The sequence below is a fragment of the Meriones unguiculatus genome, chromosome 8 (assembly GCF_030254825.1).
Source record: "Meriones unguiculatus strain TT.TT164.6M chromosome 8, Bangor_MerUng_6.1, whole genome shotgun sequence".
NCBI classification, from domain to species: domain Eukaryota; kingdom Metazoa; phylum Chordata; class Mammalia; order Rodentia; family Muridae; genus Meriones; species Meriones unguiculatus.
Window position 1 is genome coordinate 93,619,015 of NC_083356.1, and position 18,197 is coordinate 93,637,211.

Genomic DNA, 18,197 nt, shown 5'->3' on the forward strand with positions numbered 1-18,197 from the left:
ATGTAAAGTGAGTGAATAAATAAAATCCACTATGCTGTCTCGTGCCCTGAGTACATGTTTTTACTCATGGATCCTGTAACGTGATTCCTGAACTGATCTTTTGGAGAACAGACTCACCGAGGCCTCTGCTCTTTCCAGTGTTGAAACATGTCATTCTACAATTTTTTGTTGTTGTTGTTTGAGATAGGGTTTCTCTTTGTAGAGTTGGCTGTCCGTAAACTCCCTCTGTAGAACAGGCTGGCCTTGAACTCACAGTGATCTGCCCCCAAGTGCTGGAATTAAAGATGGGTGACACCATTGCCCAGCTATAGTATTTTTTAAAAATCATTTTTGTTAATAACCACCGCTACCATCAGGATACACTTTTAATCATCATGAAGCTATCCAACTAGTCTAAGTATTGGTTTTCCTAAATTCTTAATTTCATTTAAGCTGAAAGTTTATATCAGTAGTGACACATAATAATGTTTTCTCCAAAGTAACAGCTGACTTTATTCATTTTTGAGGAAATGTCTTTCAAGTCCCTCAAATGCTGTCACCACTGTTTGTAAGTCATTTTTGCCTGAATCGGCAGCCCATGAGAAAAATGGCTCCTCCCCTGCCTTGCACAAGACTGCCCAGGTCATGGGTAGGCAGCAGATGTTTCTCACATGGCTTCTACTTTTGTCACAAAGAACAGAAAGATGTGTACTCACCATCCATCTTCAATAAATTACTTTACTGAGGATATTCTTCAGCAGAAATGCTTTTGTCCCATCATTGCATGGGGTGAAGGATGTGATAAATAAATCCATGTGTTGTCCAGTTGTTACCGGGTCTCCTTCAAATTGAAGTGTGTCAGGGTCACAGGGTCGGGTTTTGCTTGTTTGGTTTTTGATCAGATTTTTAAAGTTTAAACGCAAGGCTCTGCATGTGTCAGTGCGTCTGAGAGGTGTGCTGAGAGGCCTTCCAGGGCTGCGGACAGCGACGGGTACACTTTGAGAGCCGTGCGGCCCTGGGTGATGCTGACCTCTCTCTTGTGCCCTGATTTTTCAGCAGCTCTCGTTCCAGCCAGCCATCTGACTATCACACTTTCCTCTTCAACAGCCTGGCAAAGGGAGTAAGGCAAGACGCCTCTCTTTTGTTCATCTTGCCATTTGCTTGACCTTGGATGTTGTGTATCAGGAGGGGGTTTTTAAGACTTCATTTTCTGCGTGAAGAAATTTGCCTCTAAGATTTGGGGAGGAGGCAGGGAGAACAAAACTTTGAGAGCACATTGTGGGCAGCGTGTGCTTCAGTTCTGACTTGTTTGCATGTAAAGTCTTTCTTTGGCTACAGTTTTTTCCAGAACACTTTCTCATTATCCCTGTCTCTCCAAGCTTCCAAGCATCTGATTTGGAATTTGCCTAAACTCAAATTTATAACATATGGTAATCACATTTGAATTTGCAAGGCACTTAGGAAGTAATACATGCTGTCAGAGTCAGAAATAATTCTGTTTTCCAAAACCTATAATCACTCAATTTGAAGCTGTTTGCCTATTGGCAATGTATAAAACAGATTAGAGCATTCACAGAGAGGAGAATGGAGCTCCACAGATGTGACAGGCTCACTGTATGATCAAATGCAGAAATTAAGGCATGAAGTGTCCATTCCCAGCCCCCATCATTTTTATTTTTTTTCTGTGCATGGGGGCAGGGCATATGGGAAGATCAAAAGACAACTCGTAGCAACAGTTGGTTCTTTCTTCTGCTGTTTGGGTCTCAGGGATAGAATTCATGGGGCAGAGTCTTTACCTGTTGGGACAAGTCTCTGGGCCCCGTATTTCTTTTGGTCCCTGGTATTTAAGACACCCCTTTGACATCTGCCACTTTACATCTTTTCCCATTTTCTTTCCTTCCTCTTACAGTTCTGGATGATCACTCTGGACTGTTCTCACCCATGCTGAATTTCCCTGTCAGAAGGGGTTCCTACCAAGAGGATGGGAAAGGAGAGAGGCTTGACTTTTCTTATGATCCGTACACTTACTATGGAGCGACTTAGCTAAATGAGCATCATTGACAAACGAGGCAGAATAATCAGTGGTGAATGCATTATGTCTCAGTCTTTCCGAAGTGACATTAAATATCCAAGGAGGATCATGCAACCTTAGGACCAGAATCCATTTTGTTACATTAAACCAGGGGCAAGTTATGCTACTTTAGGGCATAAGCAGCAGGTTCCAATCTCACTTTGAAAATTACCTCTCTGGGGCTTTTGCGCATAGTTAGCAAATGGGACATCAATTAGCGTGTTTGGGTAAAGGATCAAATTAAACCTTTGCTTGCATCAAAATCTGCCACACATGTTAGCATGCTGAATCAAAAGATTCGTAGACCTGCCATTTTTGGCTATTTCCTACTTTGTTGAGGGCCAAGTTCCAAGTGTCTGGGTCAAGTTTCTTCCTGTGCAGGTTGTGGCCTACTCTCCTGTCTACACGAGAAGGAGGTGCCGGTGAGTGCATAGTGGCAGGAACTCATGGCACCCTTGGGTATCTGTGCTCTTTGTGGAAGTGTCTCAGAAGGAACTTCAATGGCTTTTCTAAACTCCTGCATTAGCGAGCAACCGAACAGACTAGTGTACGGTCGGAGCAGTGCAGAAGCAGAGAGGAAGGATTGAAAGGCCGCCACAGGCATTCACAGAGGTGCTAGCATTTTCTAGCCCCCTGCCAGGTACAAGAAATATCTTTTCCCCGTCTGTTTCTAAGCTTCTGACTGTCGTCATTTAAAAATGTTCACAATTTAAAAATGGAGACTTTGCTGTTTAGGGGGAATTAACAAGTATCTGGAAGTGGCTGTGGTGAGATCCTGTGTGTGGCTGTCCTGGAAACTTCTGCCTCTGCCAGAAGACAGTCCTGTGTACTGTGTTTAGGTCTATTAACCAGGATGTTTTGTGAGACCCAACAGATGGGGTTCCTTTGCTGATGTTGACATTCCAGGCACCTTTTAAGCGTCTGTTTATACACAGCTATGGTTAAATGCACAGCTCTTGTGGTAGCTTACTGAAGCACTTGGAAGGATGTAAGTCAGGGTGTCCAGTTTTTCACCTTCCTGACTCCTGATACTTCCTGTATACCTGGATCTGCACCATCAAGATGATGAAGGGCCAAAGAGAGGAGACAGGAGAAGCAGACCAGAAAATCAACCAAACAACAAACAAGGCATCTGTAACCTACTAGATTCTTATTGTACGAGAAATCTCTCAAGGTACTGCTCTTCCTTAGACATGGGACCATTGTTGGCTGCTGCTTTCCCAGCTAGGAAGTATGGCTTCCACAGTAGCTGTGGTGCAGCCGTAGCTGGGCAACCTTTCGACTCAGTGGTCCCAGAGTGCTACAACCACTTTGGATTTCAGCATGTGCCTGTGGCTCTTGCGTTATTACAGTGAGTGCAGCCACACTTTCTATCCGTCAGTTCTTGGAGCATCAGACACTGAGTGATGGTTTCTTCTGATATATCCACAGAGTCCCTGATACACACACACACACACACACACACACACACACACACACACACACACCACACACAGAACACACATAGTCCCTGTATCTGCATAGTTTCTGATGAGGAATGCATGGGGGGGGGGAACTGTGTAAAGTCAGGTGACAGAATTTTGTCCTCAGGCTTCAAAAATGCGGATTCGTTTGTCTTTTGGAGTCATTTTGGACAGCAAATACAAATGTGTGGTTATTCTTGGCAAACTGTAACACAGCACTCAAATGCAAGCTAAAAGCTAAAAGAATCTTTGAAAGTATTTGTCATGTGTTATCCCTGCTGATGGTCTGTGGTACCTGCTGTCTTTTAAAGGCTTTCATAGTCATGGAAAAAATTAAGCAAGCCGTTATCCCTATTGAATTTCCAGAAGGCCATAAGCATTGGTCTCTCATTGGTGGTTTAGTGGTTTCTTTAGCTGGGTATGCCAAGAAGGAATAAGCGTGGATTTGGAGTCAGGCCTAGATCGCAGTGGCTACAGTACCATGTCCTCAGTCTGCCTTATTCTTTGTCTAGTCTTGGTTCTTTCAACAACAAGGCTAGCGATCATTTATGGTTGAAAAGTAAATTTAGACAAAGTGCTTTTGTTAGAAACCTTTTTGAAATAGCTTGTCTTAAAAGTCTTTAGACAGTTAAATGCAAGGATGGGGGATATCGCGCAAGTGTTTCTTTGCTCCTTATTCTCATGAGTGACCTTTCTTTCTTTCTTTCTTTCTTTCTTTCTTTCTTTCTTTCTTTCTTTCTTTCTTTCTTTCTTTCTGTCTGTCTGTCTGTCTGTCTGTCTGTCTTTCTTTCTTTCTTTCTTTCTTTCTTTCTTTCTTTCTTTCTTTCTTTCTTTCTTTCCTTTCCCTTCCTGCCTTTCTGTCTTCTTTCCATTCTTTTTCTTTCTTTTGTTCATTTTTTGAGACAGGGTTTTATCTGTACAGCCTTGGCTGTCCTGGAACACATTCTGTAGACCAGGCTGACCTCAAACTCAGAGATCCTCCCAAGTGCTGGGATTAAAGGCATACACCACCCCTGCCTGTCATAATCTATGGTTTTCATACCCTGTCCAGACATGCCTACTTCTTGTGAAATAGTCAAGGCCTTCTTCTGCATTTCCTTTCAGACTTTGGATGTTTCGAGGAAAAAACCCCAAACTATTCACTATACCCTTTCCATAGACCTATGATCAATGTCAACAGTGATTTTTTTTTTCTTTCTTTCCCCAGATGGGTCAGAGAGTTTTTGAATGAAGAAAACAAAGGCCTGGATGTTCTTGTGGAGTATCTATCTTTTGCTCAGTATGCAGTCACGTAAGTAAACTTAGCTTGCTTGCATGTCAGTTTCATATGGTGAAGATGTAGCCCAGTGGTAAAATCACATACCTCACTGAAGGCAGAAACCCACAAACCAATGTGGGAGAAAGTTTAAGTTTAAAAATATTTATCTTTGATGTTGTATCTAAAGAGAAATCACACAATTGGTATTAGAAATGCCTTTAAGGCAGAAATAAAACAGGTGTGTAAAAACCACCTTGAAGACCTATGTCCTGTGCTAGAGATCAAATCCAGGACCTGATTTGCTTCTGAGTTGTAGTCACAGTGCAAAAGAATGACTTCCCGAGGGCTTGAGGCACATGAATCTATGTGGTACAACATTACAGTGATGTGTGATACATTGCTGAATAAACAGAAGAAATGGCAGGAAATGAGTGTCCTTTCACCTTTTGTTAAACTTTGCTGTGCTGAGGACTGAAGCAGGACCTGGCCCATGCTAAGTCCGTATTGCAGCGCTGACCCACACCCCAACCTTGGGATGCAGCTCAGGTGTAGGTCTATATTAAAGCCTTTGCCTATCGTGTGTGAGGCCGCTGGCTCAATCTCAGCACCGAGGGGAAATGATATAGGTGTGTTTTGGCAGATGAACAGATAAAGATGCAATGTCAGACACCGGTATAGTGGCCCTGGAGGGTGGAAGCCTGGTGGTCTCTTTCTGCTGTCTGTGTATTTGCAGTCTTTGGTTTCCTGCCACATGTAAAAGAACTCGGAGCAGGGCAGGAAAAAATTAAGTTGCATAGTCATAGTCTTCCACATGATTCTTCATGTTCATGACTTCTGGAATGGTTTATAACAAGACTTCAAAGTGTACAGTTGAATGAGACCTTCTCCTTTCAACATTTATCCTTTAATCAGGAAATAGTTCAAAATCCATAGATAGTCTCACATGTGCAGAGTAAGACAGTCATGATGCTGTGTTTTTAATTAGACAAGAAGATGCTTCAACCCAAGAGCTATTTGTTTTTCCCCTTGCTGTGGTGTTTATTATTATTATTATTATTTTAAGGTAAGCTCTCAGGACATACACAAGACTAGCCTTAAGCATGTGGTAATTTTCCTGCCTCGACTTTGTGAATGCATCCCACTGTTTTTTTGTTTTGTTTTGTTTTTTCAAAGGCGGACATATTTCATTTTATTTCATGTATATGGGTATTTGCATATATATATATATGTATATATATATGTATATATATGTATGTATATATGTATATATATGTGTATATATATGTATGTATATATGTGTATATATATATATATATATATATATATATATATATACATAAATGCGTGTGTGTGTGTGTGTGTACTGCCTATACATGCCCATGCCATGGAAGCCAGAAGAGGGCATTGGATCTTTTGGAATTAGAGTCACAGAGAGTTGTAAGCTGACTCGTGGGTGTTAGGAAGCAAACCAAGGTCCTCTGCAAGAGCATCAGGAGCTCTTAAACCCTGAGCCATCTCTTTTTTTAATAGAACAACTTGCTGTTCATATTTCCTCATTCCAAGGAGTCTGAATACCTGGCTGAACATTTTTCTCTAATTTCCACTCCTCCCCAGCACTTGTGAAGAGGAAACTATCGTTATTCTTACTGTGCAGATATATGATTGTCAGCCAAATCTGGTATCATGGGTTTCTTTTCTGATACCTTTCATATAGCATAAGAAATCATTTTCTGACACATAATTTCTAGTGTTTATAGCATCAAAGCATCAAAAGGATATTTCTTACCTTGAATCTGCTAATCTCCATGATGCATCATCTGTTATGACAAAAATATTCCCTCTTGCAAAATTTAAAATCTAGAGAAACATTTATAGCATTTAAGGAAGACTAAGAAAAATTGTGAAAAAGGTTAGATAAATAACATGTTATAATTATATGCTATATATATATAATGAATCCTTCAGTAATTTGACAATAGGACTTGGAAGCCAGATTTCTCAAATATGCCCTCATGTTGGACCAGTGGGGGCAAGTCTGTAGTACTGTACAGGAATCCTGTAGTTGGAAGTCAATAACCAGTTAAACATTAGCACTTGGCTAGTGTGTTACCTGGCTCTTGAATCTTTGCTTTTGTTGGGGACATTAGCTTTAACCACTTTGTGTGTTGGTTTTAATTTTCTTTTGCTTTATATAGATAAGTTATATACTTTATCTTTTGTTTTGAAAATTCTTACTGTTCCCCTGGTATTAGTAATTCTGCAGCCCGTGGAATATGGGACAACTGGTTCTGACTCTGTCTGAAATGGAAGCGTCCACCAATTCACTAAACTGTGTGTTTCCTGCACTCTGGTCCTGTGCATTTAGGGAGGAGCAGGAAGATTGTGTGGTATGAGCTTTGTAGAGAGACTTGGGACCTGTCCACACCATGAGAACTCTTCATGTGCCCTTGATGTCCTTCCCATCTCATGAGAGCCTCCTATTTTAGTAGTTAAGGTCTTCTTCAACTACCCCATTCTGCCCCTCACCTCTTCAGCCATGCTCCTGCATCCAAAGGCATGGCAGAAATGTCTGGGATCAGCCTCATGTGCGCCTGTCCCTCCTATGTGACTAACCTTAAAAGCTAGAGAATATCCGTCTCTTAGTCATGAGGTGGCCATTTTAATTTTTTTTCTTCTTCTGGCAGCCATGCTTTGTAAGCAGCTGTAGATGATTTCCAGCATACATTTTTTTTTCCTCAAGAACCTTTATAGTCTTGGAGAGAATATTAACTGTAGCTGTCTCTTTGTTCTGCTGTGTGATCAGGCAGAATTAAGGATAGAAACACTGTGGTATTCTTGGGAGAAAGTGGAGTAACTGGCTTCGTGAATGAGGAAACGGGTGGGGTACAAAGGCCTGCTTGTGTAAAGACTTGGTTCCTAAGGCTACACGAGAACGAGCAACTCAACTTGCCACTTATTCCAACATGGTTAACATGAGTAATAACCTCAAAAAATGTCAGAGGAACAGTGGTCTTACTCTAAAGAGCACCACATTGTGAGGAGAGTCCAAAATCAAAGCAAATCCATAGCCCTGCTAGTAATGCATCACATATGGTTGGAGAAGTGCTTGCTAACACACGAGGAGAAAATGCTCAGTGAAAAATTGATGGGTAGGAATGAATTAGTATAAGCCTAACATATCGGCTTGTCAAAGCAAAATGAAGACAGCTGTGAGAGCTCATTCCTCCTTCCAGCACGGCAGTGGTAGGCCCTGGTGAACCAGCAAGTAAGATGATGCAAACAACCTCCCGCGACCCGCTTTTAGCTGCTTGCTGTTAATGGTTCTTTTGCCAGGCCCAGTGTTTGTAATCCCCATGTTTTCATAACTAACACCGAGACCGCAGCAATTCTTTTGCATTTCCTTTGGCTGCAAAGACTTCTCCATCCTCTGGTGAAGACGCGGTTAAGGAGAGGCCAGTTTTGTATGTCCGCATATGTGTCTGAAAGTTAGTTCCTAAGTTTTGAGTAGCATTCCTTTCTTGTTTTAGTTTTGACTTTGAAAGTGTGGAAAGTACCGTGGAGAGTACAGTGGACAAATCAAAGCCCTGGAGTAGGTCCATCGAGGACCTGCACAGAGGGACCAACCTGCCCTCCCCTGTGGGCAACAGTGTGTCCCGCTCTGGAAGACATTCTGCGCTTCGGTAAGTGCCTTAATCGGATGCTTTGGCACTGCAGTGTTCTCCCTCCTCTTCTGATCGTGGCCAGGCCATTGATGTGACTTTCCGAGTGGCCCTTCCTTCTCCAGTGAATCTAACTAACTAGGTGTTCACGGTCTTTTCCCTGCAGTTTGTACTCTGTAGGGTTAGGTTTACATAAATACTTCGTAGGAACGTCATATTGTGATTCTTCCTAGAAGGTGAGAAGCTTGTGCCAAATAACACAGTGAAGCAGTCTCTAGCAGGTAAGTTCCGGTGGGTGCGATCAGTGTGCCTCTTGCAGGGCAGAGGCTGCACGTTACAAAATGAACATCTGAGGAGCCCCTGTAGCTTCTCAACTGTGCTGCCCTCTCCTTCCACAGATCGCTCAGGGGCGTGCTTCGCAGGGTGCTCTGACTTGTAGGTCACTGTGTTTCTAATGGAGGTCACTAGGCATGTTCCTTTGGGTGTGCTTCATTGCAACTTGACATTTCCCACTAACAATGCCACCTTAAGGCCTCTGCTGAACTGCCAGGAGCTGCGAGAGTACTGACCGCTTGTACCAATGATGGGCGTGATTTCATGTTGTTCCTTCAGACCTGTACTCACTTGCTAAGTGGAGAAGGAGCCTCTATAATTCTTGAGGTGCTGTACTTGCTGCTCATTGGTGAGGAAGTTAATGTTCCTGCTAATAAAGGTAGAGGTCATGTCTAGCTCATTGTTGAAGGGTTCTCAGACCCATGCCATGAATACAGATGTGGTTAAGATCTTCATCCCCAAGTGCTGCTACTTCTGGTGGCTTACCAGAACTTCTTAGGTATTTCTGCCATGACCTGGCAGGGTGGTGTCATCTACCTGTTTCAGATCACCAGGGTTTTAGGACACAGTGTGTGTCAGGTTAGAACCTGTGAGTACGTGGCGTCCAGACAGTCCACATCTGACTGTCTTTGTATGACCTTCTACTTCTTTGACTTGGGTTTTAGTCAAGGACAGTTTAAGAAAACATCCTTCTCTGTAATGAAGATCAGTTCTGCCGAAGGGTTTGATACAACTGTGTTGTCTCCAATAAGCCATTCAGATTTCCTTGGTAGCAAATGCCAAAAAAAAAAAGAAAAAGAAAAAGAAAAGAAAAAAATGTTGATGAATTTAAGATAAATTGATTCAGAAATAATAAGGAGCAATGTTCCAGTTCACCTCCTGATGTTTGCAATGGGCCAGTGACTATATAACCCACTAATGTGGTCAACCCCACACGTGGGAAAAGGAATATCTATATGGACTTGGAAGTTAAAGCCTCCTGTACTTGAAAAGCATCTGAGCATCAACTCAGGTAAAAATGCTTTTCAATATTTTATTATAATTACATAAAGGGATTTAGTTTACAAAATACAATTTGTTTTTATCTTTGTTTAGAAGGTATATATTGGCCAGCTGTCTAATATAGATTAATCTTTCTAAATAATTCATTATGTGCTCTGGGCCTTGGGAGGCAGAACTCAGGGATAACAAAACTAGCCTGAGCTGCTTCATAGACGGCTTAAGGTAGATCTTGCCTAGCTATGTTTTCAATTTGAAAGCTGTACCAAAAGTATGGTGGTAGGCATGGGAATGTTATTTGGAGAGTTCTGGGGGCCGTTTGACCCATGTAGGATGCCACCATCATTTCTTCTGTGTTGTGTTTGAAAGCCCAAGGTAGGCGACACTTGGATTTCATCAGAGTCAAAATGGTGGCAACTTGCATGTCATTTACTTACTCATTCATAATCATTGGTTCTAAACAGTGTATATCAATTGTAGTTTAGATCTTGTAATCCAACAGCAGCCGGAGCACAGCTGTCTGGTATATGTTACTTTTCGTATACCCAAGGATTGTTTACATTTTTCTCTCCCTCTTCCTCCCCCCTTCCTTCCTTTGCTCTCAACACTCCTTTTATTTCTGGCTTTCATTTTATTGCCTTCTTTCTCATTCCACCATCTCATTTATCACTGCCTTCTCTGCTCTGTCCCTTCTTGTCCTGCTGTCTCTTGTTCTGGTTTTATCCATCTCTTACCTCACCACCAGGCTGGCTTCCCTGCCCGGGTCTCTTTAACTCCAATGCCACCTGAGCTGCTTTTCCTTCTGCTGCTGCTGGAGCAGCTTCAGTTTATACACTGATGATGAGGCTTCCAGCCAGAAAATCTCCTAAGTCACTGGAGAAAACACTCAAGAGAGTTGACAGTGCACAGTGGCCCGGTCTTAATGACCATTCTCCCTGTCACAGTATGGTAACCTTTGTGTCACACCACTGCCTTGCATACACTGATACATGGTCTTATATTATAGCTCCTCCTCTTAAGAATTTGATTCTTTGCAGTAAAATGCAGTTTTATTAATATCAAAGTTGTTTTTTTTTCTTTTTTAAAGTACTGTGGTGTTTTCTGGCAGTTTTTTTTAATGAATAAATATCTTTATATCAAACATAGTTTGATATAAAACTCAATCAGTTTCCTCTGCCTCATCTCCAGATAATAACATAAGTATTTTCTCTTACGAGTATCCCTTGTCAAATGGTATTGGTGAAACTTGAAAAAGATGAGATTTCATAGGTTTTAATGCATTTTGGAGGTCTTTAGACAGAATCCTGGTGCTAGCACTCTCTTTCATAGAATCCACCTCGCTGTTTTTGAACTACCTCATATTGCTTGTCAAATACCCAGCACATGCCTGCACTGTACCTGTGGCTGGGTTCCGAGTCATCGTACCTCTGAAGCCTGGCCCCAGGGGAAGTATTCATGTCAGTGCAGTGGAAACCTGGCTTGTCCCATCTCCAGAGCGTGGCCTGCCTCCAGCTGAGACTGATTTCACCAACGTGGCTACAGATCCGGCTTCATTAACTGATGGAGAGTGTGTACATCTGTGCACCTCATGTCTTGAGGACCAAGGTTGTGGTATTTGAGATGCAAGGAAAAAGTAACTTTAAGATAGTCAAGATGAATGCTGTTAGACTTGAATAAGACATGGTAGTGACAAAATAAATACTTTGAGCTTTTAAGGAAACGAGTGGAGAGCTAATGTGGACCTGGGGAAAAGGTCAAGTTTAAACTGCGCTTGTTGGTGATGGATGGAGTTGGTTTTCAGGAAAGGCTGCACCGCACAGACGTGAGGTGAAAAGGCATGGATGAGCAAACCTTGCATCAAGGATCAGGCATGTTTGGGAAAGGAGGATGTACCTGTCTTTTCAGGGACTAGCCATGTGGCATGACAGAGATAGTTCTTGCATGGAGGGAGATTTCAAATGTGGAACCTTTGTGGCGATCACCCCAACTGACCATCTCACTTGGAGGGAGAAACAGTGATCTACATTGCTTTTAGGATGTTAACCACTAACCAATTTTTCCTCTGAAATAGATATTCTGCCTAAATGAGATGTCAGTTTCCCCTCAAGCTGCTGTTTCTGTGGAACAGCATTTCATGAGCAGTCATGATCCGACAGATTGTACCCGGTTCCCATGGGCTCAAGTGAAGAGCTGGGGTTAACTTCCAGTTTATACTTCTGACCCAGACATCCCATTCCTCACGTTGTTCAAGAAGGGGATGTAAAACACAGACACAGATGAATCGCCATAACTTTTACTCAGGGGATGGAATGCTTTCAGTAAATGAGCCAGCTGGGCACTGTGCTGAGAGCCCCCCCTTGATTCACTCTCCACAGGGACTTTTGGCAGTGTTACCCCTGTTATTACTAAGGGTTAAACCTGAGGTCAGTGAAGGAGAAAAGCTTATGGTGAGGTAGTCTGAGCCCAAATTTCCCACTGTGCTGTTCTGCCTATTCATTCATATGGAATGTTTATTTTTGGTTTTTTGTTTGTTTGTTTTGTTTTGTTTTTCTCCCTGTAAATGTCCTGTTTGCCCATGGAGGATTTTGTAATCCCTCTCGGGCAGTTTGTCACATTAAAGCCCCATGAGCCAGGGGAGACCCTCAGTGTACACTGGGGCATGTCATACCACTTGGAAATAAGTGGATGCTGACAGCAACTCAGGACCATTTTGCTTATAAAACAAGGTTATTTAAGAGTTATATTCCTTCAGGTTTCAACAGGTAGCATTTTACTTTCAATTAGCATTTGTTGTGGAGGAAATTGCCATAAATTTAGCTTCAACTATTACAGTCTGTTTCTCTCTCTCTGTCTCTATCTTTCTGTGTTTCCTTCTCTCTTACACACACACACACACACACACAGAGTTGCTTTGTCCTCATCTAGAGGAGAGAATGTCCTCTGTGATGTTTCTTCCCCTCTTGTCCCCTCCTTTCTCCCTACCCAAGTTATAGGACATCGTTATGATTTTGTGGCTTTCTTTATTGAGTTGTCATCTGAATTTTATTTCGTTCTTCTCCTTGTTGCCATTTGTTTAAATTTTTCCCTCCATTGGGTAATTTAGTGAATAACTTGACATACTCTTGTCCCAGAGTATCACTTAGCAGGAAAAATACTTTAAAAATACTCTTCTCAAACCTTGAATTTTATCTGTTTCCAAATGAGGGGGCAGAGACTGATTAAAATTTTTGTCACCCGATTTAGAAAAGGAGAAACCACTTTAAATGAGTCGAGAAAGTACCCACCTTATCACTGCTGTGCTGTATGGTCTATTTAGCAAACAGTTAGCTTGTAAGTCTGGCAAGAGTAGCCCAGAGCCTGTGTCGTATTTTGAGGCTGTGCTTGCCCACGGTGATTTATCTAAAGCTTATGAAGCAGGGTAGTATAGGATGAATGGACATACTTTGGCTTCAGTGTCACAAGAGGGAGATGGCTTTCTTGGACATTCTTCACAGGGCTGTGTGCTGCTTAGCTAGCTGTCCCATAGCAAATGCCTTCAACGGAAACATAATGGGGAGCCAGAAATGGCAGGTTAACCAAGACTTGCTGTCCATATCCTGACCTGACACCTTCCATTCACACACATTGATAAGCAGCTTCAGCTGTTACCTGGGTCTTTGGTGGAAACATAAAACACACAGATCATTCCAGTCTTTATTAAAAACAACCAACATTTCCATTTCTTTCCTCTTTCCTTCTTTATTGTCTCCATCTCCACTTCTCTTTTCCTACCTCCCCTTTCTATATTTTGAACTGTCTTCGTGGAACTATTTCAGCTTTGTTTCTTTTGGCTATGCGGCCAGTCAGCAAAGTTCTTGGCTCATTTTTTTAAAGCATCAGATATTTTATGTTTAATTGATTAAAAAGAAAAAGCCCAAGTGACGTCATGTCTAAAGAGTAAGAGAGGAAACCTAAAACCCTGAATTTTTGTTAAAGTGCTGTTAGCCCAGACCTGGGAATGGGTGTTAGTCTAGTCCTGCCAAATAATGTTATATCCTCATGAGGGACTGCATTCCTTTAGGGTTGAACCTTACTTTAGCTTCCAAGGCGGTTCCAGTACTTATACTTACAGGTAGGTGCTAGTTTGATACCTAAGGCATAGTAAAATTATATACCTTTCCCCCTCTCTCTGGCTAATAGGACTTGGATTTAAGAATCTTAAAATTGTTGATAATGAAGCTGCAAAGAACGTTTTTTAAAAAATCTTTCTCTAGGCCTTGGGGCAGGCTGCTTCTGGAGTCGTTCAACATTCTGTTTTCTATTCAGTCTTTAGGTAATGGAAGCAGAGAGTAAAGACAGATTTTTACAGCACATACAAACTCATTTTTACATATGTGTGCTAGAGACCAGATCCAGAGCCCTGTACGTGCTGAGCAGCCCTCTGGAGTGACGTCATGTGTATACAAACATAGTTAGGCAGTCTACATCTTACTTAGTCTCAAGTTTATTACCTACTGTTATTTGAAAACGTGTCTGTTACTAACCATGAGAAACAGCTGGGAAGGCTGAGGGGCTTGCTCTATGCCTCTTTGCAGATGCAGTTCCGTGAGTGAGGCAGGTACTGCAGCTGGTGGGTGTCACAGCAGAACTAAACGAGATACCTTCTGCAGATGTGCAGTCTTGCAGAGCATATTGCAAATACTACTTGGTTCTTATGTCTCCCCGCCAAGTTAGCTGTGGAGCTTCTCACACACAGCTTCTCTGTAACAGCTGGGGCTTGGTGAGCTTGGTATGAAACTGGTGCAAGTGTCAGGAATAAAATTTAAAAGTCAATATGGTGTACATGCTTGTTGTGTGTGTGTGTGGAGGCCAGAAAACAACTTCGTGATAGTCCTTTCCTCTTACCTTTCCTTGAGTTCTGGAACTTGAACTCCAGTTGTCAGGCTTGTATACCAAGCATTGTTTTCCCCCATGAGCTATTTTGCCTGCCTAGTTTTTTGATGTGTGTGTTGTTTTGTTTCATGTCACTCAGGATGACTCTGAATTCCTCATCCTTCTGCCTCTACCTTCTATCTGCTGTGATCATGAGTCCAAGTCCCACATCCACCTTCTATTTTGTTTTGATCTTAAGTCAGTTTATTTCTGTATTTGTATAAGTTTGTCTGTGAATTCTTATTGGCAGCTCTCCCCAGACAGAATCTCATCTTTAATGGAAGGGCAGCACCTACAGTTTTAGTTCAGTGCTTGAGAAGATAGAAAAGCAATCCTCAAAAGTGATGCATGAGAAATGTGATGCTGTTTTTTCTGTAGAATTATCTCTAGCCTTTATTGTGTTTTCCCACAAATGGCAGGAGTTCCAAAGAAAGCAGCCAGGCTGTTCTGTTTCTGGCTACTCTTATTTTGCATATGGACATTTTGAGACCAAAAGCTGTCAAAGGTGGCAGTAGATACCAACCTTGTGGTTCAGCCTACATTGGGTCTCATTCCTTGTTGTTTTCTTTGCTGTTCCAGTAATTTCTCTCCAGTTTATACAGGGCCTCATCCTACTCCCACAACCTGAAACTTGGCTATACTTCAACACAGACAGACAGACAGACAGACAGACAGACAGACAGACATGCTGTCTGCTGACACAGAAGACAGTGGTCACTAAATGCCTGTTGCACAATGCCCATGGAGATGTTTTCACCAGAGAAAGGCAAAAATTGACAGAATAGAGCTTTTCAGAATGGCTGAAGTGAAGTGAAATCCAGAGGCAATCTGGGAACCCTGTGCAGAACACGACAACGGAATATTTGTGTGGGGCGTATTGTGCCACGTTGTCGTGCCAGACTCCCGTGCCTCCGTCCCTTCTCCCACCATAGCTTTCCAGTAAGAGTGAAACCTGCCGCCTAAACAGAGTAAGAGAACTTTCTCTCTTTTCCCTCCCCTTCAACCCTCTATTGTCTCCCGTAAGCTGGAGTCCTGTGCTGCTAATTAGAGGGTCCAATCGTAACAACTTGTGACAAAATGTCACCAATTTCAAATGTCATCAGGGCGTAAATGCACCATTAACTGTTGGCAGAGTCTGGGATTGCACAAGACATGGGGCAGGACCATATACAGCCTATTTACCTGGCAGTCCATGGGAAATCATGGCTGATCTGATGCCTTGTCTTTTATAAACAACCTTTGTGCATTGGAGAGATATTCTCCTGGTTCTGCTTAGGTCTCTGAAATGAAGTTTCACGGTACCTTCAGGACCAAAGTTCTCTAGGAGTCCATCTCACTGTTGGTATTTCTTTTTTTTTTTTTTTTTTTTTTTTTTATTTTTTATTTTTTTTATCAGTTACATTTTATTAACTCTGTATCCCAGCCATGTCCCGATCCCTCATTCCCTCCCAGTCCCTCCCTCCCTCCCTCATCTCCACCGTGCCCCTTTCCAAGTCCACTGATAGGGGGGACCTCCTCCCCATTCATCTGATCCTGTTTTATCTGGTATTTCTATAGCATAATTACCAAGCTACAGACAGTGGTTTGCCACAGCAGCCCTGAGGCCTCCTACCCAGCTGCCCACGTAATCTCTAAACATAGTCTGTGTGAGGTTTATTCTAATGGGCAAAATAAGATCAACACTGCTTGTGAGAGAGGGTAGCAAAGGCTGTGGCTCCCAGCCAGAGGTTGTATTATCTGTCTTTCCCAAGACAGCATCGAATTGCATTGATTTGCATTGGCATGGTTACGATATGGCACCTCTGTTACCTGGCTGCTGGGACTGGCTTCCTACAAGTTGGCCATTGCTTCTCTTCTCCCCTCCCCATAACTCCTTTCCTTTTTTAGTGAGGTAGGGCCATCATATGGAAGCAAAGCTGGTGCTGGAATCACTATCCTCTTGCCTCAGTCCCCTGAGTGCTGAGATCATGTATGTGCCACTGTGTCCGCTGCTGTTTGGAAATTCAGTCGGTGTCAGATTACCATTGTGACGTTTTATCCCTAAGTGGATCAGTGTGACTCATGCCCTTGGCAGTTTCTCCACACTAATTGGTTACCTTTACCCTTTCTCTGGGCAAACTGTTAATCACTCTGTCGCGCTCTGTTGACACCCAGATTGATATTTCAGTGCCAGGATTAAGGTTTTAAAAGACAGGGTTTTCTAATGAAACTTGTGTCTTTGCCACATGTGTTGTATAGGTTCTCTCCTCCCAGAAATCTGCACATATATCTGCCCTAGCAGGGTGGATCATGCCAAATGTCATATATGCAAAGGTCAGGTGACATGCAGAGGGTGCTTAGGGTCTTCTCAGTCTCTGGTAGCAAGTTTCGCTTTCCTGTGTGTGTGTGTGTGTGTGTGTGTGTGTGTGTGTGTGTATGTGTATGTGTCCGTGTCCGTCCGTCCATCCTTCTGTCTGTCTCTGATTGTCTGTGTGAGTGCAGGTGCCTGGGGGAGCCCAGTAGAGGACATCAGCTTAAATCTCTATCGTGAGAATTCACCTACAATGAGCAGGCATCACTCCTCCATCATGAGAAAAAATAAATAAATTTAAAAAGCTGTTTCGATGATCTATATTTAAACCAATTTTAAAGAGCTGGATAGGCAGGTGACTCAGAAATTAAAAGCGTGTCCTGCAGAACACACAAGTCTTATTATTTATATTATTATTTATCTGTTTTATCTTATTTTCTTTTTGAGAGAGAATCTTGCTGGGGTCTGCCTTCAATTCACTGTTCTCTTGCCTCACCTTACTGGGTTTGTAGATAGGAACCCTGGATCATAGCTCCAAAGCAACTGTTATTTGCCCTAAAGGAAGTCTCCAAGGGTGGGTCTATATTTACTCAGTAAAACCTGGCTTAAGAAAAGGCTGATCATGTCAGAGACAGACACTGAACTGCCATGGGCTACATCTGTGCAGGGGTTCTAAGTTATCTCCATGCATGGTACTTGGTTGGAGTATGAGTCTCAAGGAAAGACCCTGTGCTCAGATTTTTGGGTTCTGTTGCTCTCCTTGTGGAGCTCCTGTCCTCTCCAGATCTTACTATTTCCCACTTCTTTCATAAGATTCCATGCACTCTGCCCAACAGTTGGTCCTAAGTCTCAGCATCTGCTTTGATAGTCTGCAGGGCAGAGCCTTTCAAAGGCCCTCTGTGGCAGGCTCCTAACTTGTTCCCTGTTTTCTCCTTCTAATGTCCATCCTCTTAGCCTTTCAGGATGGGGATTGAGCATTTTAGCCAGAGTCCTCCCACTTGATTAGTTTCTTTACCTGTACATATTTTAGTAGGTTTATCCTGTATTATATGCTCTTTGATCACCTCACCCTGATGGGGGAGCAGCCTTATCAGGCCACAGAGGAAGACAATGCAGCCACTCCTAATGAGATCTGATAGACTAGGATCAGAAGGAAGGAGAGGAAGACCTCCCCTATCAGTGAATTTGGGGAGGGGCATATGTGGAGAAGGGGGAGGGAAGGTGGAATTGGAGG

General features: G+C 42.6%; 1 protein-coding gene across 7 annotated transcripts in view; it reads left to right on the forward strand.

Moving 5' to 3' along the window:
• Fmnl2 (formin like 2) overlaps nucleotides 1–18,197 on the forward strand; it is a 289,369-nt gene that overhangs the window by 195,014 nt on the left and 76,158 nt on the right. For 6 of the 7 annotated variants that reach the window (XM_060390165.1, XM_060390164.1, XM_060390167.1 and 3 more), the window contains exons 5-6: nucleotides 4,721–4,804; nucleotides 8,299–8,451. In XM_060390165.1, coding sequence (XP_060246148.1) covers nucleotides 4,721–4,804; nucleotides 8,299–8,451 — 237 coding nt within the window. The remainder of the gene's footprint in view (nucleotides 1–4,720; nucleotides 4,805–8,298; nucleotides 8,452–18,197) is intronic. The other variant, XM_060390169.1, reaches the window with a different exon arrangement.